We start from the raw sequence: 25,017 nt of genomic DNA, 5'->3' as shown, positions 1-25,017 counted from the left end.
TAGCCTCACTGGGCTGACTTCTGAGCCCCCTGGCCACTCAGCTGGCATGGGAGGGAAATAGAGACTGGGCTGATGACTTATTGGCAGCGGGAACTCCATGCTGAGGACATTCCCTCAGCCAGTGCAGGGCAGCACCCTTTCTATAGGTGCTTAGAGTATTATATGGTTCAGTGTCTAGCCCAAGGTCGCATAGCCATGTATATTAGAAGTAGGACTTGAATTTAGAGCTTCCTTTTTTCAAAGTCAGATCTTGTAATGACTGTGTCACTTGTATACACATGTGTATAGCATTGACTACTACATAACCATCAAACTTATAATGATGTGTTTTAGGGGCATGGAGATAAGATAGTTTCTAATTAAATGCTTGCTATAAAGAACTATTTTTGTTTGTTTGACTTAACAGCTGCATTTTAAATTAGAATTAGATATCTTTCTCTTCTACAGCTGTTCGGTTTGGTCGAATTCCTAAACGTGAAAAACAGAGGATGCTGATGGAAATGCAGAGTGCCATGAAGACCATGATGACCAGCCAGTTCAGTGGTCACTTGCAGAGTGAAGCGTTAGTGGATCGTCATGGGCAGACAACCTCACCTGCCCAGGAGCAGCTGCGGCCTAAACCTCAGATGCAACAGGAGAACATGAAAAGTCCCTCTCCTCCGCCTTCAGATTTTGCAAAAGAAGAAGTAATTGGCATGGTGACCAGGGCCCATCAGGATACCTTCATGTATAACCAAGAACAACAGGAGAACTCCGCTGAGGTCATTCAGCATCCCAGGGGAGAAAGGATTCCAAAGAGCCTGGAGCAGTATAACTTAAATCACGACCATTGTAGTAGCGGGCTTGGAGGCAGCCATTATCCCAGTGCGGAAAGCCAGCAGCACCTCAGCGGACAGTACAAAGGGAGGAGCATCATGCATTACCCAAATGGGCGTTCCATTTGCATTACAAATGGACACTGTATGAACTTCTCCAATGGCTATACTCAAAGAGTATGCGATCGAATACCAGTTGATGGATTTTCTCAGAATGAGAACAAGAATAGTTACTTGTGCAACACTGGAGGAAGAATGCATCTGGTATAGTGGTGTTGATCATTTTTGCTCTCCTTAAATTAAGGAAACTTCAATTTTTTCTTAATTTTACTGTGATTTAGTGAGTAGTGCCTGGACTCAAAAGATCTGAGAGATTTCTGGCACCAGTTTTGTATAGGATTTTAGGTCAGACTTTAGTTTTTTAACAAACCTCTTTCAACTGCTTAATAACTTGATTTCATTAGGTTTAGAGGTAGTTATGTGATTTGATTGGATAAGAGTAGGATTTCATGCAAATTATAAATCATGAAGGGGGCCTTTCTTTTCTCTTGGAAATGATTTTTAAAATTTAAGTCCTAGAACATAAGGCATTTTTAAAGACACTAAGTGTCAGGCCTTTGACTTAGAAAACCACAAATTAACATTATCTGTGTTGAATTATATTTTCCTTTATTTCATTAAACGTTTCCCAATTACATTTTATAACAATTGCATTTACCACAATACCACCAACACTACTATCAACACTTCACTACTATATCATGCTTCCTATGAGGAGAGAAAAAGTCAGTTTCTCCTACTCTTCTTTAGTACTTCCATTGTCTTGTTTCAGATTCATCAGCTGGATCAGTGTTGGACCATTCTTATTCTGTAACTGAAAAATGTTTTGGAAGAGCCAATGTTTTTAAGTTCTGAATATTTCTGGATGGATCAGTTTATTAGCATTCTACCCTTATGAATCCAGATTTTTTTCTAAGGGAAAATTCTTATTACAGAAAAAGCAGTCCTGCACACAACATTAACTGTTTATTCAAAAAATGGTGTTTTTAAGATATTGTCCTTTGACCTCACACAAATTCCCAAACCCACCACCTACAAAGTTCATTTCTAAAAACAGTCAACAAAATAATCACTTTTTTAGATACAGAATTTGCCTAAGATTTTCTATTATTTGAGAATTAAAATTATTTTAATGAAATCTGTCTTAAGGATTCTCTCAGAAGTATGTCCTTTTGGAGTCAGCTTTTGAGAATGGAGAGCATTAGCAATATTTCTTCCTTTACAAATTCCTCAAAGAACATGCAGTATTCTCCCCAGACTAGCTATGATCCTGAAATATTAAAAATCCATGTCATCCCTGGTCAGTGTTTGTTTTTTTCTTCAGCCAACCATCCAGCCAGCCTGTCGTCTTTTGTTTTCTAATTGCATGTCTTCTTTTTCCCCCATGGAATCACCTACCTGAGCAGCTCCTTTCAAAGCTTGGGATAAGTTCCTGGGGTTTGTATTGTAACACTTCCCACAGCCAGAGAACTATCTGCAAGTGTGCATCTTGGTCCTTAGAAAGGATCAAGGGGAATCGGCCGCAGTCTGGGGCTGTCTGTTTTTAGGTGCCAGCTGCTGACTTTCTTCTCTCTCCAGCATGTAGAAGTTCACATTTGGGTTCCTCAGTGGTTGATGAACAAGGGAGTGATCCAGCACTGGTCCTGCTGTTGTTCAGGAGACCGAGGTTTTTGGCTCTTCTTGGGAGACACAGAGATTGGAAGGTGGCAGCAGCTGAAAATGGAATTGGGCAATGGTTAACAAAAGAAAGAAACATACATTGCCACCTAGCTTATGTTAATTTGTGGTTTTCTAAGTCTGTGTGCTGCTCCCTGTAAGGTTCATTCCTATTTGATTTGAGGTAGCAAACAGAGAACTGGCCCAATAGACTGGATGACTGCTCTGACTGCAGAACTACTGCTTTCATTGATGATGACTTTTTCTTTTTTGTTTGTTTTCTTTTGATCCAGGTTAAGAAGTGAATTGAATTTTCCAAGGTGTTCAATTTAATTCTTATAGGGAAGCTCACTTACCCATAAATGATCCTTGCATGATTTCTGAAACATCAACTTTGGGTATACGTTGTAGTTCAAAGGGCCTACTACTTTGCTTTGGTTTTCCATTGTGGAAAAGAAATCTAAAGGCCTTTATTTAAAATCCTATTACTATCTGTAATACCAGAGATGGCTAAAGGCACAAATACAGCCGTCTGGTGTGGGCAAATAAATGACTATGTTGGAAGAAAGTTTTCTTTCTTCCCTTGACATTCTGTGGGATCCATTGAAAACTTGTGAGCCAATATGGATCTTCCTTCTCTGTCTTCCTCCTTCCCTCTTCCTATTTTTCCTTTCCTTTTTTCCCTTACATCTCTTCCTTCTAAGCCAGTGAAATCACAGGCTTATTCCCTATATCTCCTTGGAAGCACTCCAAACTGCTCAGCCTATTTCTAGCAAAGGACTGATTCTCTAACTGTGAAAGTACTGCCATATACAAACTGGACTTTTGGGTCAGTGTAATCATTATTGGAATAGAAGCTTGGTATAGTACTCAAGACTGGAGTAACTCTTGGGTGACTCATATTGGGTATTTAATTTTAAATGCTCATCAGAGTTTCTACAGCAATATAAACAGCAAACAGAGTTAATTGTTAGCAGTTTTTAAGGTGCATGTGCATGGGAGGAGTGAGATAATTTGTGATACAGTTCTAAGAATCATGATTTTTGAATTTTCTTTTTTTTAATTTCTCTCTTTTTAAAAAAAAGTCACTTTATTTTGTTTCTTTTAGGTATGTCCAATGAGTAAGTCTCCATATGTGGATCCTCATAAATCAGGCCATGAAATCTGGGAAGAATTTTCCATGAGTTTTACTCCAGCTGTGAAAGAAGTGGTTGAGTTTGCAAAGCGAATCCCAGGGTTCAGAGATCTTTCCCAGCATGACCAGGTCAACCTTTTAAAGGCAGGGACCTTTGAGGTGAGACCATGTGTTTCATAGAGTTTTGTGTCTTTTATTAATAAGTAACTTTCCAAGACAATACTAGTTGCTAATTGACTGATCCCAAGTCAGGGTTCAATGTGTATAATATATATATATATTATATTATGTGTGTGTGTATTTTAATTTTTGATTTTAGTTTTCAATTTATAGACATTTATTTTCTTTCCTTTTTCTTTTAACTAATTTAAAAGAAAAGCCAAAACCTCACGATATATCAGCAAAATCAAGCAAAATAAATTCTTAGTGCCCCAAAATGTATCTTTCTGCTTCTTGAGTCTTTCACTTCTCTGTCAAAAAGGAGGCAGTAAGGTAGTCTGGTTCCTCATCAGTCCTTCAAAATTGTGTTGGGTCATTGTGTTAGTGGATCAGAGTTCTTGATGTGGTTTGTAGCCCTCAATGGGTTACCTGTGTGACTTGGAATTAGTCTCTTAACTTGTCATTGTTCCATGCCAAATCCTCATTCTATAAGCCCTAGATCAGGTGCTGATTTGGGAGAGGGAATTTCTTCCCTGGGAGCTCTTTAAGATTAATGAAATCATTAATTTTGGGAAATACATAGCAAGGGGGCGATAACCACCTGACGCTTTTGGGTCCATGGCAGACCTGGTGACTGTTAAAAGGGTGGGGAGTGCACAGTGCCTGAGTCCCTTCCCATGTTGCTCGGAGGTCAGATTGCTCCATTGCAGCTGCTTGAGGGCCACCTTCCTGCAGTTGGCGTCATCCTGCCATGCACGCCATTTTGCCTTGTGCAGGGCTGCGCTGCCTGAGGTGCAGAGACAGAACCAAGTGGTCCCTGTCCTCCAGGAGGCCCCTTTCTGTTAGGGAGGCTGTAACATGCAGCCCATGAGGAGGAAGTTCTGATGAATGCCAAGTGATGTGGATTGAGGAGGGAGAGGGTTAATAATCAGGAGCCTCAGCAAAGGGGTTGTGGACAAGTTGGCATCTGAGCTGGGTTTGAAAGGAAGGAAAGGCAGGAAATAGAGGTGAGGAGAGATGTCGGAGGTGGGCCCTGGCACCTGGTGTTGGGGAAGGCCTGGCTGGCCAGGCTGGGGACTTGAGAAGCGGGAGGGCACCACAAGCCTAGATGTCCTCCTGCACACACCTATTTGTTTTACTGGTCTTACATTTATTTCTACAGTCACTCTGTCCTGTTTTCTTATTGGCATCCACTTGGCAAGTGTTAGGTCTAAATTCAGGTGTGTCTGGAGTTAGCTCAGTCTTGGAGAGCAGATTGTTAAATTTTCAGTGTGAGTACTTAGAGTTTGGAAATTGGAAAAAGCTACACAGCACTTGAGGTATTGTTTGTTGATTGTGTAGACTTAAAGTGATGAAGATTAAACTGAAAACTGAAAAAAAAAAAGTCCTGTAGACTGGCACATCCTGGGCTGTATTCCATATGTTGTATCGAAAATAAAGGCCCTTCTTTATCTTCCTCTTCCTCATCTTCTCTTGCCTTATCCTGAAGATGGTATGTTTTAAAGTACATTCTGGCCATGAAACTAGATGGGTAAATGGAGACTTCATGTATCCTTCCATGTCAAGTCTGGACTATTTTTCTGCTCAGACCTTTTCTAGCTTCCACCTTTGACCAGCCTTTTAGCCAACTTCTGATCATTCTGGCAAGCTTTGCTGCCCTATTTCTGCATCCAGACCTACTCTTATACCAGCGTTCTACTAGCAGCTCTGAATATAGAAGGGCTCTGTGATGATGGACCCCAGTCACCCCAGTCATGGTTCCTTCCGTGCACAATCAGTCCCAGGGTTAACACAGTTCTTCTCTCGCCCCACTTTGTGGAACCCATAAAAAAGAGAAAGTAGTAATACAATATCCTCCACTGCCTTCCTTCACACATCTCCAAGCAGACCCCTTTCTGCTGTCCCCAGGAGCATAATATTCATTTTTGTTAGTCTGTTCACCATTTGGGTCTCCTGGTATATCATCTTATACCGAGACTTGATAAAAGTTCATTAGTTGACTCTCCCCTAGGAATTGGAGGGAAGGTTCCTTTTTATATGTGACATATATACAAATTGTCAGTTTTCTGCAGATGATAAATTCTAAACTCTGGTTAAAAATTTGAGCACATAGGGACTTTCACATTTCGGTGTAAGAAAGAAAGTATGTGTGCTCAGGACCACAAGTTAGTTCAATAATAGGCATTTAGGAAGCCGTTCCTACGTGCCCAGCACTGGGCTAATTGCTGAAGAGACACAAACAGCATTGGAGCATTTTATGCCCTCAAGGAGCTTCCATTCTGAGAGTATGTGTGGAGGTAAGAGAAGGCAGCATTGTATGTATGGGTACAGACATATAGATATCCACCAAATATCCATAGAGTAGCTAGACAGAAACTGTCAGCTGCAGGGAGATCTCATGTACAAGTTGGCACTTGAGTGAAATTTTGAAGGAAACCAGGAATTTTATGAGGTATGAGTGAGATAGGAGAACAGTCCTGGGAACCCCCAGGACAAAGGCACCGAGACAAGAGTTGGCTGGTGCTGCAAGGCCGGCCGTCCTCACGTCCAGCTCCTTCCACCAGCTCTGCTGGGGTCCAGAACACCCAGCTCACCTAAGAGAATGGTTCTCCAGTTGCCCACTATGCCTCACAGAGCCGGCTGTTAATGGGATGTTCTTTCAGCCTCTCCTGTTAGACCCCTGGACTTTGTTCTCTCCATCAAGAGCAGAGGGTCAGAAAAACAAGTAGAATTGGTCATATCTCTTCCTGCTGCTAGTGCTGACACATTCTCCTGGGCCATTCTGGCACTCTCCCTGAGGCTCCCTGCCCAGCTGGCTTGTGGGGCGTTTTTCAATGGGTTTGGGTTGTTGGGTGAAAGTAAAGTGTATATACATATGGTTGAGCAGAATGTTGAAGCTGAAGTCAGATGTTTTTGGATCAATTTGTGTGGTATTTGATTTAAAAACACTGTGTTAGAGTATTTTTCTTTGACACGTAGTCTCTTGACACTGCACATTTTTGGGGAAAAAGTCTAGATCCTCTTGATAGTTTTCTAAGGAATTTCCTTGAGCTGCTGACACCTCAGCTGTCCAGCATCAGGGCTGTCTGTGATCAGCTCCAGGCCCCACTGCATAGTCATGCTCTTTTTTCTGAGGACATGGAGACTTTGTCCATGTCTTTCAAGGATTCTTCAGGCCTCCACACTTGAGCTCTTACAGTTCTGGGCATTTGTCAGCTTCATTGCTCTTTGGCATTTCAGAGACTTTCTTTACAGGAAAAGATCATTTCCAGCTACAAAAATGCTGCTGTTGATGAATTCATGACAAAGGGCTCTCCTTCTGATAATTTCTGACTGAGGAAAGAGTCTTGCTTTGGTAGAAAATCTGCTGCCCATTCACATTGTTGTCCTTTTCCCAAGTCCTCCAGACATCCTGTATTCCCTCCCTTCAGATGCTTTGTCAGGATGAGCTTCGGCTTCTCAGAGCCGTAGAAGGTGGATGTTTGGGGGCAGCCTGGCTGCTGACTGGAGAGGGAAAAGGAGGACTGTGTAGTCTGTTGTGACTTTGGACATTTCTTCTAGGGAGACATCAGGCTTTCTGTCAGTCTGGTGCTTGTGTCTGTTGTTGGATGTATTTAGTTTGTTAACAAGAGTTCTTTCTCCTTTTGTTCTTTCCCCTTTTGTGACCCCTCAGAACTTTCCTCCTTGCTCCCTGGCTATTTGTGCGTGCTAGATGGTTCTTCCTTGTCTCTGTATCTATCTGTTGCTCTACCACATGGATCCGGGCAATTCTGTGATGGGTCCAAAGGGATTGTGTCCTTCTGTGGCTGCCCTCAGAGGCACGCACCTTTTCGATGATGGCCTGGGCTTTCACACTGTGGCTTTCTTAGCTTTTCAGGACCTTTTTGATTCTTCATTGAATATGTTCTCCCATGTAGCCTGAGTGGAGCAAATTGGACTTATAAAGAAGGGGTTTGGTTTTGAGGGATAAATTAGGGGTTCCCAAAAGCCCTCCATAGGACATTTTGATTCAGTTTCCCTTTTCTGATCTGGCCTAGCTTTGCTCATCTGTGTCCTAGGTCTAAGATCTGTGCTCTAGGTGTTATCTATTCAGCTACATGTCTGGATGTCTAGACCTTGTGTCTTTTGCATCTGCGGATCATTAGGCTCAACTCTTTTTCCTTTCAGATAGTACTTAATTTTTTCCAATTACATGTAAAAATAATTTTTAACCCCTTTAAATAAAATTTTGAGTTCCAAATTTTCTCCCTCCCCTTCCTGCTTCCTAAGATGGTAAGTAGTTTGATATAAATTATATAAAGCATTTTTCCACATTAGTCATGTCATGAAAGAAGAAAAAGAACAAAGGGAAAGAGCTATGAAATAGTATGCTTTGGTCTGCATTCAGACGCCATCCAGTTCTTTCTCTGTCTGTGGACAGCATCTTCTTTCTCTGTCTGTGGACAGCATCAAGTCTTTGGGAATTGAATTGTCTTGGATCATTGTATAACTGAGAAGGGCTAAGTCTATGATAAATGATCGTCACACAGTTTTGTGTTCTGCTCCCTTCGCTTAGGGTCATGTAAGTCTCTCTATGCCTCTCTGAAATCATCCTGCTCATCATTTCTTACAGAACGATAATATTCCATAACATTCACAAATCATAATTTGTTCAGCCATTCCCCACTGATGAGCACCCACTCAGTTTCCGGCTTCCTGCCACTACAAAAAGGGCTGCCACAGACATTTTTGCACATGTAGGTCCCTTTCCTTCCTTTAAGATCTCTGGGATATAGGCCCAGCAGAGAAACTGCTGGATCACAGGGTGTGCAGTCTGATGGCCCTTTGGGCAGAGTTCCGAATTGCTCTCCAGAATGGGTGGGTCAGTTCACAACTCTGCCCACAATTGGGCCAGACTCTCATGAGTGACTGAATCTTGTTGAGGGGCTTTGCGGTATTCCAAAACTTGATGCTGTTAACACAGTGCCGTCTAGGACGGGGCACTTGGCGGACCTCGTGATCCCTGGCAGGAGAGCCTTCTTCACTGGGACCCCTCCGTGCACCTTCTCTGACCAGGCTTGGCAGCTTCAGCCTCAGTATCTTGTGGCTGTGAGGGATCAGAAAGTCACCGAAAAGGGCCACTTGTCCGCGGTCCTCACTGCCTCCAGACACGCGGTGCCCAGGGCGCCCTTGCTGGCCTGTCCAAGCCTTCCCCTCTCCTCCGGCTGTCATGGTGGCTGTGGTTGGCTTTCTCTAGTGGCGTGGTCTCTCATAGAGGCTCCTTTACTCTGCTGCAACTGGAAAGAGGAGGCTACCCAGGACACTTCATATCTCTTTCTTCACTAAAAGAATTCACTTTATCTCCCACTTCATTTGGAAAAAAGAAAAAAAAAAACAGTTTCCTGTAGTAAATATGAATAGTTAAACAAAACAAGCTTCTTCACTGACTGTACAAAAAAATATACACCTACCTACACATGCGTGGATGGGGCCTTTTTCAAAGTTTGTATTTGTAGTGTTGTTAATGTATAAATTTTTCTCCTGGTTGTGCTTGTCTCTTTTTTCATTAGCATGTAAAGTCTTAAAAATTGTTCATTTGTATAATATTCATGTTATTCTAAATTGTTCATTTTATTCTGCATTGGTCTTTCCATACCTCTTTGAGATCATCTATTTCCTCATTTCTTATAGCCCCATCATATTCCGTTCTTTTGGTTTCCAGGTTATTTTGTTTTGGTTTTGTTTGGTTTAAGACTTTTTTTGGTCACTACAAAAACATACATGTTTTTGTGCAAAAAATGTTTTTTCCCATCTCTCCAGTCTATTTGGGATATTAGTTCAAGAGTGGTATAGCTGAGTTAGAAGGCTTGTTCTGATTAGTAACATTTTGTGTATAATTTCAATTTGTTTTCCAGAAATGGTTGTACCCATTCACAGACCCAACAGTGTGTCCACTTTTCTGTTTTCCACATCCCTGCAACATTTGACATTTTCATTTTTTGTTATCTTTGTCAATCTGATAGGTGTAGAGTCTCAGAATTACTTTAATAATTTGCATTTTTTAAATTAGTCATTTGGAACTTTTTTTTTTTTTTTAAATATGGCTTTTGATAGCCATAGAGTATCTTATTTATTTTTTTTCTTGAAAACTGCCTATTTACATCCTCATACCATTTATTAATTGGGAGAGACTTACCCAAATTTGAATCAGCTCCTTATGTATGTAGACATATATAAGCACCCATTTGATCAGAAACTTACTGCAAAATTGTTTTCCAATTTTAGATTATTATATTTGTGCAAAACCTTTTAAATTTTCTGTAATAAAAATTATTCCTTTTTATCTTCTGTGACCTTCTTAATCCCCTTTCTAGATTATAAACTTTTTTCTGTCAATATATCTGATGAATAATTTTTTTCCCTTTCTCCTATAAGTTAGTTATGATGCAACCTTTTATAGTTAGATTACATGTCCATATATAACTTACTTAGAATAAATTGTGTGGTTTTGAATCTTAATTTCTTCTGTTGCTGTCCACTTTTCCTAGCACTTTTTTGTCAGATAATGAGTCATGATCCTAATAACTGGGATCTTTGTGTTTAATGAATACTAGAATACAGAATACATTTCCTTTGGTATATTGTGTACCAAATCACTTTCATAAATTTATCTCTATTTTTTAACTAGCACTAAATTATTGGGAGAATTACTGTTTTGTTAGTATAGTTTGAGATCTGGTGCTGTTAGGCACTCTTCTTTCCAATTCTTTCATGATTTTCCTTGAATTCTTGATTTTTTTCTGCCCCCATTTAAGTTTTAGCAGTATTTTTTCTAGTTCTAAAAGTAATTCTTTGTTAGTTTGATGGTGATAACATTGAATAAATAAATTATTGTAGGTAATATTAGAATTTTTATTAAATCGACTCTTCCTATCCACGAACAATTCATATTTTCCCATTTATTTAGGTCTGTCTTTCTTTGTATAAACAGTTATTTGTAATTTTATATATCTTATTTGATTCTTGATTGTGGACTTTAAAGTATTTTTATGTCTTTTGTAATTATTTTAAATGAAATTTCTTTATCTTTCTCCTCTGGGTTTAGTTGGGAATACATAGAGATGCTGAAGATTTGTGTGATTTTATTTTATGTGCTGTAAATTTGCTGGTTGTTAATTATTTCAGTTAATTTTTCAGTTGACTCTAGGGTTCTATAAGTGCACCATTGCATTGCATCACCTGCAAAAATATTGATTTTGCATCTGCTTTTCCTCATGTCTTCCCTCAGTCTCCTTTTTTTGGTCTTTCATCTCTATTTCTTTGTCAAATACAGGTAGGATGACAATGCACATTCTTGTTTCATCCTGGATTTTATTGAAGAGGGCTCGTCTCTGTATATAGAATGGTAGTTTTTGATTTTAGATTCATATTGTTTACTATTTTAAGGAAGGGACCATTCATTCCTCTAATTTCTATTGTTTTTAAGAGCAATGACTTGTATTTTGTCAAAAGCTTTTCCAACATCAGTTAATATAATCATGATTTTTATTGATACTAATGTGGTTAATCCAATTTTTAATTTTAATTTTACTTATTAATATTATACCAATCCTGCATTTCTGTCATGAAGCTAGTAGCATCATATAGTATATGATCTTTGTGATATAATCTTTTAGCTTCTTTATTAAGAATTTATTTAAAATTTTTGTATCAGGGTTCATCAGGAATATTGGGTCTCTTAATTTTCTTTTTCTGTTGTAACTCCTTCTTGTTTGTGTTTCAAGATCATATCTGTATGAATAGAAGAGATTTTACAGGGTTTTTCTTGGGTGCTTATTTTCCCCAGAAAGCTTAATTAATTGATCTTTGGATGTTTGAGAGAATTTGCTTGTGAATCCATCCAATCCTGGGCTCTTTTTCTTTGAAAGTTCGTTTATAGCTTGTTCAGCTTCTTCCTCTGAGATGAGGCTCCTTCCTTCTCTGCCAGTTCATTTCAACAATAAAGAGGTCTGTGATCCGCCTGGTGATGATAAGGCCGCTCTCGGGGAACTGTGCATAGCTTGGGGGGCACACCTGTCTGGCAGGCAGCAGGGAGGGGATCTGCAGAGGGGAAGGCTGCATCTGGACCTACCAGGACCCTGACCTGCTGCTGAGCCGAATACCCAGAGCTTGCCGAAGGTCTTTGGAGAGGCTCCTGGTGGGTGCTGGACACCCAGATGCCCGGCCCTTTGTGGGCAGAGGGAGCCCGCCTCTGTGCTTTTACAGAGGGATGCCCAGCTGTGGCCCTTGCCCCCGAACCAGAGGAGCTTCTCTGGTTGATTTCTGAGCAGCTCCTCTGTAGTGGTGCTGTGTGTCTTTTTGTGTGAGAAAAAGCACGGCCTATTTGTTGACAACATAAAAGGAACAAAAATGACCTTTGTTTTAAAATCCAGTAGCCCTTCTCTTTTCCAGCTTTCTCACCCTACCTCCATCCCCTTTTATACAATGGGAAGAGAAGTCTCTCTTTTACCTTGACAGATTGTTGAGGCCCAGGAATCAGGGCTTGGTGATAATGTTGGCTTCTGACGTGCTTGGGCCACGAAGGTCCAGATAGCTTCTCAGTGTTTAACATGGTGTCATTTTAGACCCTGCGGTAGCCTGGCTTCTTCTCCATCTGGTGCCCTGCATTGTGTGTCCTGTCCAGTCAGTAGCTGCCCTTGCTGTTCCCCCACCCTTCCTCCATGCTGACATGTTTTCTTTTCTGGCTGAAATTTGTTAATTTTCTTGGAACACCCTCTGAGCAGGATTGAAGTTTTGTATGTTTTCCTGGATGTCAAAGTGTGCGCTCTCTCATGTCTTTTCTAAAAAAAAAAAAAAAAAAAAAAAATTGACCTAACTTACTTGTATTTCCCTTAGAAGTTGCATTTTTCTGCCTCCTAAGGTTCATTCCTCCCCCACTCCCTAAATTTGCAGGAAAATAAAGAATGGTATTTGTTCTAGAAGGATAAGCTCATAGATACTGAGTTAGAAAATGGGGTCAGATATCTTTCATTGTAGACCATTTTCATTCATAAATGAATATAGTGTTGTTTATTAGCTCCATATCCTTGAAAATTCTCTTTGGGCAGTGTCATTATTTGTAGCATTTAAAAACCAAAATGGTTATAAACATTTGCTTGTTTGTTTTTTTTCTAATTTTATTGTATGCTTTTGATTCTTTTTATTTTAGTGATATTTGAAAATAGTATTTTTACATAGTTGATATATATTAAAGATGTTTCTATTATTTGACTTAGACATCATTAAGCTGGCTTGCTTGGTACGATTAATGAATTTTTGAAAGCACTTTTCTTTCTCTTGCTAGGTTTTAATGGTACGGTTCGCATCACTGTTTGATGCAAAGGAACGTACTGTGACCTTTCTCAGTGGAAAGAAGTATAGCGTGGATGATTTACGTTCAATGGGAGCTGGAGAACTGCTCAACTCCATGTTTGAATTTAGTGAAAAACTAAATTCTCTACAACTCAGCGATGAGGAGATGAGTTTATTTACAGCTGTAGTCCTAGTATCTGCAGGTAATCAATTGACCAACAGGCATTTATTAAGTGCCTGCTGTATGGTGGGCATTATGCTAGGTCCCGGGTATACCAGGATAAAGCAGGAGCCTCCTCCTGAGGAGCTGGAAGGAGCAGAAGGAAGCCACGGGGTCACTACATGGCAAGGAAGAGAGAGACAGGGAGCTTGGGGCCTGTGGTCGCCAGGGGAAAGTGCCCCCCTAGAGGTAGTGTGGTCTGGGAACCATGGACTTTATTTTAAGGTCTTTTGTGGGAATGAAAGCTGTATCCCTCACAGGTTTGGGCCTAGTTCTTGCAGAGTCCTTCCCTGCTGTTTGGCTGACTATTTACAATACTTTTGTAATTCTCAGTCCTTACTCTGTTCCACTGATGCAGCTTTCAGCCAGATCTGGTACTTGTGGGAATGCAGATTGGATGGGGAGGGGTTGTATTAGTCAGCTCAAAATGTCCAGCAGCTGCCCCCCAGAAAGACTTCCTCCTCTTCTCCTTTTTCCTCTTTCCTCTTCTTCTCTTTCCTCTTCTCCTCCTTTCTCTTCTCCCCCTTCCTCTTTTCCTTCCTTCTCTTCTCCTCCCTCCTCTTCTTCTTCCTTTCATTTTCCTGCTTCCTGTTTGGCTGCCATCCACCTTCCTCCCCAGGTCTCTGGCTTTGTTCTTTGAGAACCAGGCTGGCCACCTTTTGTTTCTGTGCCTCCCACCTCAATGACATAAATGTAGCATATGCTTAACAAGTGGGTGCCAAACTGGGGCCTTGCAGACAGAGAAGATCTTCAGCTCTGGACAGGGAAAGCGGGTCCCCTGAGCTAAAAGAATCCACCTCTGTGCTGGACCCCAGCATGCTCTGTTCTTAGGCCTGTGACCTGTGGATGTAGGAAGAGAAAGCGAATGGCACTGAGGTGTCCGAGCCAATTTTTGCCAGGGTGGGTGGGGCAGGGGCTCATCAGAGCTCCAGTCCCTGCTGGGGGATGGCCAGCTGCTGGACAGACCTGAGAGCTGGGTCAGGGGAGGGAGCATGAGGTTCTTTCACACTCTGGACCATATGTTTCAGCCATATTTATCACACTTTGTTGGGGTAACTCTTGCCAGAAGTGACTGCTGAATATAATAAGCACCATGGTATAATCCCACCAAGGGATTCTGCCCAAAGGTGCTTTATTCACCAGATAAACTTGACAAGCCTCTTATATTTGTCTTGGATCTTGACTGTTCTTTGGTAAGTAATAATCTTAAGATGGTAAATCTAATGTCTGAAACCCCAGGTTTTAGATTGGATGCAAATCCATATGCGTTTAGGAGTCCCTGCAGGACTCTGGGGGCTCTGGGGGGAGCTTTTGCTTTGATACTAGGAGCAAAGACTGCATGAGCCAGATGTGCAGAAGTGCCGGCCAGTTCCCTGAGGAGATGGGCTGGGGAAGGGAGTCAGGGGAGCACCGGCCCACCCCCAGAAAACTGGCCTGAAACGTTTGGCAGAAACAGAATGTTTCAGGAAGCAGTTGGAGACAGAATATGATGAGATGGCCGATATACAAGGAAGGTTTGGGGCTGTCCACGTAGAGGTGACCTTTCAGCTGCAGACATTTGCACGTGGGAGCCTTGGGGTGGAGGAGAAGGTGGCAGTGCCCCAGGGGCACTCAGGCTCTGGACTACAGGTTGGAGGACCAGTGCTGTTGTGTAACCTGGGAACCCAGAGTCAAGGGACAGGAGGGGTGAATGAGCAGTAACTGCACATTGCAAGGGGTCATTGCGATGTCTTCTGTGCTGCTGCCGTGAGCTCTTTCTAAGTTGGCCATGTTAAAGAGCCCTATTAGCAGCCAAGATCTCTGATACAGTGACTGCCCGGGGCCTGGGAGATGTGCAGGGCAGCCAGGCTGATGCCTTTCCTGGGGCTGCTCTAAATCCGACCCCAGGGTGGGGAGCACAGGAGCTCACAGGGGCCCCGGGCTGCTTGAAGGGGAGCAGAACAGGGCAGAGCCAAGCCTGGAGGTGCTTCCAGCCTGGACAGAAAATAAAGTGAATTTTATGATGACGATGGTTTTTAACAACATAGTAAACATTTTAATTCTCCTTCTGAGTGATGAAGCATGAGTGAGCATGCCATTGGTTGATTGTAGAAGTCTTTTTTCCTTCCTTGTTGGTTGGATACCAGAAGGATCAGAAGGTGTCCCAAAGCAGCTGTGCCTCTTTGGGATGTTAAACAGCTTTGTTTATTTTTGCACTGTGATGTGAACGTGGTGGGAGAAACTAATGCTGTCATTACTGCAGGAGAGAGCTGCATGGGGTGAGAGGCAGAGTGACTTAGCAGCGGAGACCTTTCAAGTAGAAACGGTCATATTCAAGAATGATAGAGCAGTTTATAAAATTAGAATATTTTATTGTATTAAGTATCTAAAGCTGTAAAGAATGCTATTTTATTTCATTTACCAAATGACAACTTGGTTTCTAATATAATGATTATTTTTTATGAAATCATTCATTTAAGATTTACTTAATTGTATGATTAGTAAATATAATATTAGTTCAGGCTTCTTAGAACCTTTTTTTATATCAATAAGTCTGGTGAGTAAGAATTACATTCTAATACTTAATAATATTATTTAATCTCTCTCCCCCTCTTTTCCTTGTCTTCCCTTTTCTTCCCCCTCCGTCTTCTCTCAACTCTCTCGCCTCCTCTCTCCTTCTCCTCCCCCATACTAGATCGATCAGGAATAGAAAATGTCAACTCTGTGGAGGCTTTACAAGAAACCCTTATTCGTGCGTTAAGGACCTTAATCATGAAAAATCATCCGAACGAAGCCTCTATTTTTACAAAACTCCTTTTAAAGTTGCCAGATCTGCGTTCTTTAAACAACATGCACTCTGAAGAGCTTTTGGCCTTTAAAGTTCACCCTTAGGGCTGTTTATTTATACATGGACGGGTTCATGCAGACTGTACGTTTTGTGCTAAAATGCTTATTTATAGGTTTGTACCCTCTGTGGAGAAAGAGGAACCCTTATGACATTACATGATTGTTAGAGATCCCTGTAATCACGCAATAATACTGAGAACTTTTCAGCCATGCGGCAATGCACCTGACAGCGTCCTCCATGATATACACCAAATCAGCTGTGTCGCTCTTAAACAGGAGAAGCTACACTGAATTATAATCACACTGAATGTTAAGGCTTTTTTCATCTGCCAAAACCAAAAAGAATTTTCATCTCCCTGTGGTATAAACAGAACGCACAATTAAAAGGAGGTGGGCTCTGAAGTTATCCTACTTGCATGGAAATTCCAAATCACAGACCTCCGTTTCACCCCCAGGCAGGCAGGGGTGACTCTAGGGAATGGAGAATTGAGCTGGGATTCAGCTGCTCCATGGGCTCTCCCCGGCCCAGCCATCAGCCACCGCTTGGGGTCCTAAACAAGCCACTTAATTATTTTTTAGGCCTCAGCTTCCTCATGTGGGAAATGGGGCAAATAGCTCCATTGCCTGCTTCACAGTGGGCCTCATGAGAATTAATTTGAAAATGTCTGTAAAGCATATTTACCTCCTGGGAGATAGGCACTATGTAAATAAAGCATTATTTTTCTTCTTACTCATAAATAACTTTTTTGGAATGATTTCACAGTCTACACCAACTCATTCATTATTTAGAGCACATGCATATGTGTATGTATAGCTATACACACACATTGCATGTTTATGGATATATGAAATAACATAATTTTGTGTACAAATATGTATGTGAATATAGTTTTACATATTTCTTCACAATATTTTAAACTGTGAAGAAGTTTATCATACAAGAGGTTTAAAAATAGAGGTATGAAAAGAACCAAATAGGTATACTTCCTGCCTACTGATGAATTAACCATCACTTAAAAATGTTTAGATGTTATCAGATTGAATTTATGCTCTATTTTTGTTAATTTAAAGAACACATAAGATAACCATGCAACAATTAAGTCCAAACTTAAGTAATATATTTTAGAGTCTGCCTTTGGGAAAAGAGAATTAAATTAATTGTCCAAGGTACTAGTTCATTTAACAGCCCATTTAGCTGAGATTCCAAGCTTGAGCTGATAAAATTTGAGCTGCTGACCACTATTCACTTATTATAGCACTGCTAAAAAAAAAAAAGAAAAAAAAAAAAGAAAAAAAAAAAAGAAATAGTAGCAAAGTGGTTAAGAATGTTGGTTCTTTCTATAGAACTAATAACTTGTAGTTTAAAGAATATTGTATTTAATATGTTGATAGCATATTTTTCATAATCTGAGACCATTTTTTTTTACACTACAAAAATTTTGTTTTATTGTTAAATAGAGTTAAAATCCAAAATTAGAAAGTATCAATCCAGTGGCCTAATGTGACCTTCTCTCTGCTGTGCACATCTAGACTTGGAGGCGGTATGCTATGCCCAAGACTGTTGGGATTTTGTTAATTCTGATTTGTAAAAAGGACCTCTCATTTGCCGCTATCAGGAGAAAACGCCCAATGGGAGGTGCTGATTTGTGTTTCTGTTCTCCCTTCCCTGTCCCGAAAAGAGTCTTTTAGTGGTGTAGTCTGAAAAAGAGGTGTCCATTCCTTTCGTCATTTGTGAACTGTGTGAAATTGTGAAAAGATGAAAGAAATCTGGTTTACTGATACGCCTGTTACTGTCGTGTCATGTGAGCAAAATGCCTTATTTTATAGTCTGGTTAACTGCTCTACAGCATCGTGACTGGGATTTGAACTGCTGCCACAATACTGCTTAACCAAGCTGGGGAGGAATCCAAGCCCTTCCATGCTCCAAGGCTACAGGTGGTGGCGACGTCCCGGATGCCATCTCTCAGAACCATAATTGGATTTACCTTTGACTGGGTATGACCTTTATGGACTATCTAATGTAGTTTCTGTGAATTCTTTACATGGTAGCATTCATTTTCTTTTTGAGATTTCTTACTTTTAAAGATATCCAAGGACATGGTTTGCTTTCTGTGGGAGTAGACACAGCTTTTTGGGGTATGTTTGGAAAAAAAAAAAGGTCAAATTAATACTGAATTTTTGCCTTTTGCATACACCTCTTTATCAAATGTATCTTAAAAAATGATTAAGCCTTTAGGAATGTATAACCAGATCAGTGTAAGTATTGCTTATTAAAATTTTAGTTAGGTTCAATATATACATACATCTATATATACATCTATATAAGTATATAGATACGTGTTTTGTCTTGTGACATTTTATTTGAATGAATTCTTCCTGTAGATGATGGGAAATGAACAAAGAGTTCATATGAAAAAAACAAGGTGCCACTCACAGCACTTCTGTGTTGGAAAATTATCCATATATCGAAACCTCGAATTCCAAAATTAAGCCAGCAGTGTTTTTACAAGCACATCCTTTTACCGAGTCACTGGTCATACACTACACTTAGGAAACGCTGAGAAGACAGCTGATGTGGACAGACAACTTTCTCAGTTGGTGGGACATCGCCGATTGACTGATACCGTACTGTATGAATTCATTGACATTTTAATTCTGCTTTTGCATTTTAAGAAACATATGGGCATTATGTCAGCAAACTAAGGGCATTCATTATGTCAGCAAACTAAATCTTGTCTGCGCTTTTCATGTATCTTTCTAAGACCCCCAGGGTGGGGAGGGTCAGCTTGTAGGCTGAGAAAAAGAGAAAAAACCCTGTCTTCTTGGGAAATGCTTTTTTCTTAAGGGGGGGAGGGGGAGGAAGACAGATAGTAAATTAATTTCAGGTTTAAACAGTTTCTGACCAGGTAATGGATATGGGTTAAGTGTTTATCTTTCAAATCTACATTTCAAGAAATTAATGTAACCTGATAAGATCTGATTTATTTTCTGTAAACATCAGCTAGACTTATTACTGTGCACGAGAGTAACTGCTTATCTCCATTGTTACGTTTTTTTTTTTCCAGTATCAAGTTTGCTGAATGTAAAAGAAGAGTTTATCACTTAGGATATAGATTTTTTTTAGGGGGGGAGGGAGAAGCATCTTGAAATCATGACTGACAAACCAAGGAACTTGTCTTCATATGATCCGGAATAAAACTTGAAGCTATCCTTGCATTAAAAGAAAGACAAATGGTTTTGGGGTGTTTGCTTTTTTTTTTTTTTTAATGAGAGAAATGCATTATTGTAGACAAGACACAGGTTCAGTTTATTGACAAAATGATAACTGATGAGGGCATGGACAATATCTCATCCTGTGTTTCTGAATAGTAGCCTGTACATGGGATGGGGCGGATAATAAATATGATTTCTAACCAAGTGTTTGATTTGAGACTTTCTAGTTCTTTTTGTTGTTGTAAAACTCTTTGTAATGAAAACTTATTGTCTTAACACCTACGTCTTGACTTGTGGTGCAGGAACACCCCAAATTATTTAAGTGAGGAAATCAGTAAAACAGTTAATAAACATTTATGAAGTACTTACTATGTACAAGCCAGTTCCTGCCCTTGAGGCATTAACGATCTAACTGGGGAAAGATAATACATGAAAGAAAGCTGGGGGTGGGGAAAGGTACTTGGCATGGGGGCACAAGATGGAAAGAATTCCAAAATGAGAAATGCCAGGGGGTCCCCGGAGTGATTTCAGTCCCAGTAGTGTCAGGCTCAAATAGAAATGGGGGCCACCAACCCATGTATAATGATCTTTGCAGGCCCCATTTGGACTTAGTTTTTAAAAAATAGCATCATCTGTGTCGTATGATTATACATTTTGTTAAACATTTCCCAATTCTATTTTAATCTGATTCAGCCACATTTGGGTGTGTTGGGGGTGCTCTGATCTAGCCCACTCCTATCCCCATTCTACGGGTGAGGAAACTCGGGGGATGAATGTCCCGTTTAAGATCACACAGCTAATGTGACAGTTGAGATTTGAACATCTGCCTCCAAAGTTACTATTCTGACCTATGCTGTGCTGCTGCTCTGAAGTCAGGTTGGGCCTCCTTATCCCAGTTTAAAGCCCAGCTACTGAGGAGATCTTGGTGGTTCATAAAATTAGAGTGCCTACTGTGTGTCCTGAGGCCTCTGCTGTGCACATCTTGTCCTTTTAGGATCGACTCCTGGCAGAACAAAACCGTTTGGAAGCAGTTTGTCGATTTGGATGAAAATTCCCTTAAGGAAATATGATTTTGTTGGGCTTCGGACTCATATATCAGCTGGAGACATTGACCAAGCTCAGTAGATGGTTGATTTTATTTTGCTCCGGTGGATTTGACCCACTGAGAAATGTAGAGTCAGCAGAAGGGCCTTTTATGAGCACAGAAGGACATCCATTTCTAAGATTTGGTTTTAATCCCTTGATCATAATTGAAGTGGGTGGAAATTTGTTCTGTTTTCTCCTTTGGTTCCGAGTTGCTCTCAGTGTTTAGGACATCGCTTTGAACCAGGCTTTGTTAGCCAAGTGTGCTAATTACCATAAGTCTCTAATTCTTTTTGTACGAGTCAGTCCTAGAAGTAACTATTCTTTTCTTATTGTGAGAACCAGTTTTGTCAGGGAAGGTATCCAGACTGCTTCTTCGATTAACCTGTGATGACAGGACAAAGAGGAGTTTTCTTTGTATCCAGGAGTTAGGCCTTAGGAAGAGATCAGGATCAGTTTCTCCAGAAGGACAGTTTAGGTACAATTCCCAAAGGCATCTCACATACAGAAGCTTTTCTATCACATTTTCTTACACAGTGAACTTGAATATTCTCATCATTCTTAATTAAGCTTTGGGAAACTACTGCTGGCTTTTTCCTTCTTTGTTCCTTCACAGTGTTTTTTATTTTTTAAACCTCCATTTCTTTAGGTGGTCTCACCCTGGTGTTTTCATTCTATTTGCTCGACTATTGCTCAGCGTGTTAAGTTTTTCCTCCATTTATTTTTATATTACACCTGTCTAATTTTTCTCATTTGTTTGTACCTATTTCCTCAATTTTTCTGTCTCCTGCAGCTAGCATATACAAGAAGAGTAATTCTCATCAGTGAGAAGCATAATCTCATTCTCTCCTAATCACCAATTTGATAGTAATAAATATTTTAATGTTTAAAATATTCAGCAAGAGCTGCCCTGGAACAGTGCAAGAAGGTGGGCATAGTGGGCTTCACTTGTGCTTTGTAATGGTTGCTCCGATAAGACATAATTGTTTATAACAAAACATTGTAATGGGTGGATGAGGTAGCCATTTTTTTCCCCATTGCCCTTTGAGCATCTTTTTTCTTTGCCATTGAGAACATTGTTGAACTGAAAAAGATAGAACAATCATGATTAATAAGGAGTTAATACTCCAAATAAAAAGGACAAGGGAGTTCTTAAAACTATGTGTAAAATAAGCTTAACTTTGATTTGTGGCAACATTTTGTAATGTATTATTAAAAGGATAGTTAGACACTTTCAAAATGCAAGGGAAAAAAACTAAGAGCAACATTTCATCAAGAGCACTCCATGCCAGAGTTCATTTCCTTTCTTTTGATAAAGGGAAGGCAGACGCATTTATTAACACATCCTATGTGTAGCTGGGCGCTGTGCTTTCCAAATGTGTCATTTGAGCTTCACAAAAACCTCAAGTGGTGGGTACTATTGTTACCCCCATCTTTTCAGTTGGGAGAACTGAGCACTTGCCTAAGATCTCAAGATTACATTTGAATTCAGATTCTAGTGTGCCATCAAACTGCCTCTGTAGCAAAAATAGATTTAGTGAGACTTTTGGGAAACTCTTCTTAAGCACAACACAGATAATAGGGCTTTTGGAACTAAGAGAATAAACAGACAGACCCAGATAGGAGTCAGTAGATCAATGTCACCCTGGAGGGAAGCATTTAAAGGGGAGCTGGAGCCCTATCTGTTCAGCGATTTGTTCATGATTAAGGCAGAGGCATAGAGCATGTGCTGATCATGTTTTCAGACAACCGGAAGTTGTCAGGGATCACTAGCAGTGGATTGCTGAATCAGACTCCAGAGTGACCTTGAAAGGATAGAAAATTGATCTAAAATGTTTAAGAAGATGAAACAATGAAAATAAAGTGCTTCATGGGTTAAAAAAATCAATTTCACAAGCATAAGATGGGGAGGTTGAAAAAGATCTGAAAAATTTTGAATCAACAGGTTGACATGAGAACCAGAACATGGTAAGTGTTCATCCCACAATAGTCTGCCACTATCTGTCCACTTGTGGCCTGTATCATTTCCTGAGTATCCCATTTTGGGAAAGATAATTATAAGCTGCAGGGTGTCTGGAAAAGGGCAACTGGAATTTTGAGCCAGTTTATACAGTTGACTAGTTTATGCAGAAATCAACTGGAAGTATTTCTCCTGGGACAGTTTAGAAGGGACACAAAGCCTGTCTTCAAGGATTTGAAGGCATGTAACAAGAGGCATGGGAGTATGTAGAGGGCCACAGATAGTGGGGGAACTCTGGGTAAGGTGTAAGACCCTGCAGCCTAGAAGGAACCTGCTGACAATGTCTGGTTTGACTCCCCACCTTCCTTTGGTGTTCTCACCTTTCCTGAGAAGTCAAGGAGAGGGAGTATTCTAATGTATCTGCTCCCAAGTTATAATCAGACTATGCCATTTTATGAACCTAACTATGCTTTCTATATGCTGCCCTTGGGGTGGAGAAGGCTTTTAGTGGGTTAGACTTGCTCTGTTTGGTCTCCAGAGGCAGAATGAGGTACAAAAGGGGTAAATTACAGAGAAGGAGATTTAAACTCGTGGAAAACCTCGAACAATTCTCAAATGGAATGGGCTGCCTCTAAGGGACAGTGGCTTCTTCCTGCTTTAAGGTAAGTTTTGGTGGGATATGTTTAGAGATTGTGATGTAGTGGAAAACCCTCTGGCTTTGGAGTAAGAGGACCCCTTCTGTTTCTGCAACTTACCACCTATTATTGCTATGTCAACTTGAGCAGGTCACTGTCTTTTGGATTTCAGATTGAAGTTAGATGATTTCTAATGTTCTTAATAGCCCTAAATTTGCATTCTAATATAGTGGGAAATGAGAAGGGCTGGACCTGGAATTTTGCTAATATACTAGTACTAGTGTAGTTTACTAGTTATACAACTACTATTAGCATAGTTGTACTAGTATAGTTATACAACTATTAGCATAGTTATACTACTGTTAGCATAGTTATACTAGTACTAGTATAGTTATACTACTATTAACATAGTTATACTAGTACTAGTATAGTTATACTAGTTATACAACTACTATTAGCATAGTTATACTAGTACTTTTGTAGTTTACTAGTATAGTTATATTAGTTCCAAGTAGTTTATTAGTATAGTTAACTCTGATGAAGAAACTTCCTTCACCAAGGCAGATCAATGGACTTCTCTGCAACTTTTGGTCTCAGAGAGTTACCTAGGGCCAAAAGAGGTTAGGAGGTTTGTCCAGTTCACACAGCCCTTGTGCATGAGAGGTGGGACTTGAACCCGAGTTATCCTGGCTCTGCATCTTACTCTATCCTGCTTTTGTAATGTCCATAGTAGTGGAACAGTACTCTGATCCCAAACAATTGAATTTCTGTCCTGAAAGGATTATAAACAAACAAAAAGCTCTGTGCATAAAAGGGTTTCTAACAACATTATTCCTAATTATGAAAAATCGGCAGCAAATTAAATGTTCAATAGCCGGAGAATGGTTAAATCGATTTAGAATGTTAATATAATACATTATTCTACTATTCATTATTCATATCAATGATTATTATTAATGAAAATGAATCATCAGTGAAGCTAATAAGTAATGAAATCAATAAACAATGAGAACAATTAAAACTAATATCAATAAAGAGGGGAAAAGGAAATTTGGAAAGACCTTTATAAAATAATTCAAAGGAAAAAAAAAAAGCAGAACTAGGAAGAGAAAATGACACACTAACCTAAACCAGAGGAAAAGCAAACAAAAATGTTTAGAGGCAAAGACTGAAAAGTTATGCTACTTTGTGCATTAAAATTAAATATAAATTGCCATTAGTAATTAATTGTGTTGATGGCCACTCTCAAGGATTTAATAAAGTTAACTTTATCTAATAATAATATAAATAAATATTATTTATGATAAAATAAAAACAAAAAAGTAGTAATTAAGAAATTAAATAAATTTAATAAATCATTAAAAATCTTTTGAATCTTAAGAAATAGCTTGGAGGCAGAAAGGCCAGATAAAATATTTCATTCACTAATCTAAACATTTTGTAATTAAATTTTTTTTTTCTCTCAATGAAAAATAAAAACCGATTACAGCCAAAAAAACTTCTGTAAAAAAGAAAAAAATAGTAAATTTCTTATTTATCCTAGACTTCTATAGTGGGATTCTAGGGAAATCTTAGCAAGTACCCAACTGTCACAGGACCACCCAGGTTCTTTCCTGGTCCCTTTTGTTCTTTGGGCCTCCCGCTGCCTAGTGAACATTTAAAGAGTACTCCTTCTCCCGCCCTTTCTCCTTTCATTCCCCAAGAGTTCAGTGCTTAGCTTTGCAAGTTTATACCCCTGAATATTCTGGATAATCCAGAGATGATTGCCAAAAAAGACACCTGCATCTTCTTGCCTCAGTGATAGTAACTGCCAGAGTAGGGCAGGGCTGATAGAGATGGGCTAGCTGATCCCAGGAACATGGGCTATCTGCTGAGCTACCTGGGGATGGAATGTTAGGAAGAAGCTGCCAAAGATGGAGGATTGC

The 25,017-nt window shown here is 39.9% G+C and overlaps 1 protein-coding gene across 2 annotated transcripts in view; it reads left to right on the top strand.

Annotated features, from left to right (window-relative positions):
* Positions 1-19,619, top strand: part of NR1D2 (nuclear receptor subfamily 1 group D member 2) — a 46,289-nt gene extending 26,670 nt beyond the window's left edge. Inside the window, exons 5-9 of one of the 2 annotated variants that reach the window (XR_007954400.1) lie at positions 448-1,079; positions 3,640-3,825; positions 13,148-13,358; positions 16,050-18,196; positions 18,584-19,619. Coding sequence is in view for 1 of the 2 variants with exons in the window: in XM_052001820.1 (XP_051857780.1) it covers positions 448-1,079; positions 3,640-3,825; positions 13,148-13,358; positions 16,050-16,246 (1,226 nt within the window). In the remaining variant the exon portion in view is untranslated. Of the gene's footprint in view, positions 1-447; positions 1,080-3,639; positions 3,826-13,147; positions 13,359-16,049 lie in introns of both variants that reach the window. The other variant, XM_052001820.1, reaches the window with a different exon arrangement.
* Positions 19,620-25,017: the final 5,398 nt, after the last annotated feature.

Source organism: Antechinus flavipes, chromosome 5, assembly GCF_016432865.1.
Source record: "Antechinus flavipes isolate AdamAnt ecotype Samford, QLD, Australia chromosome 5, AdamAnt_v2, whole genome shotgun sequence".
Lineage (NCBI taxonomy): Eukaryota > Metazoa > Chordata > Mammalia > Dasyuromorphia > Dasyuridae > Antechinus > Antechinus flavipes.
The sequence above is the reverse complement of the archived record's forward strand: the minus strand, read 5'-3'. Positions and strand labels throughout refer to the sequence as shown.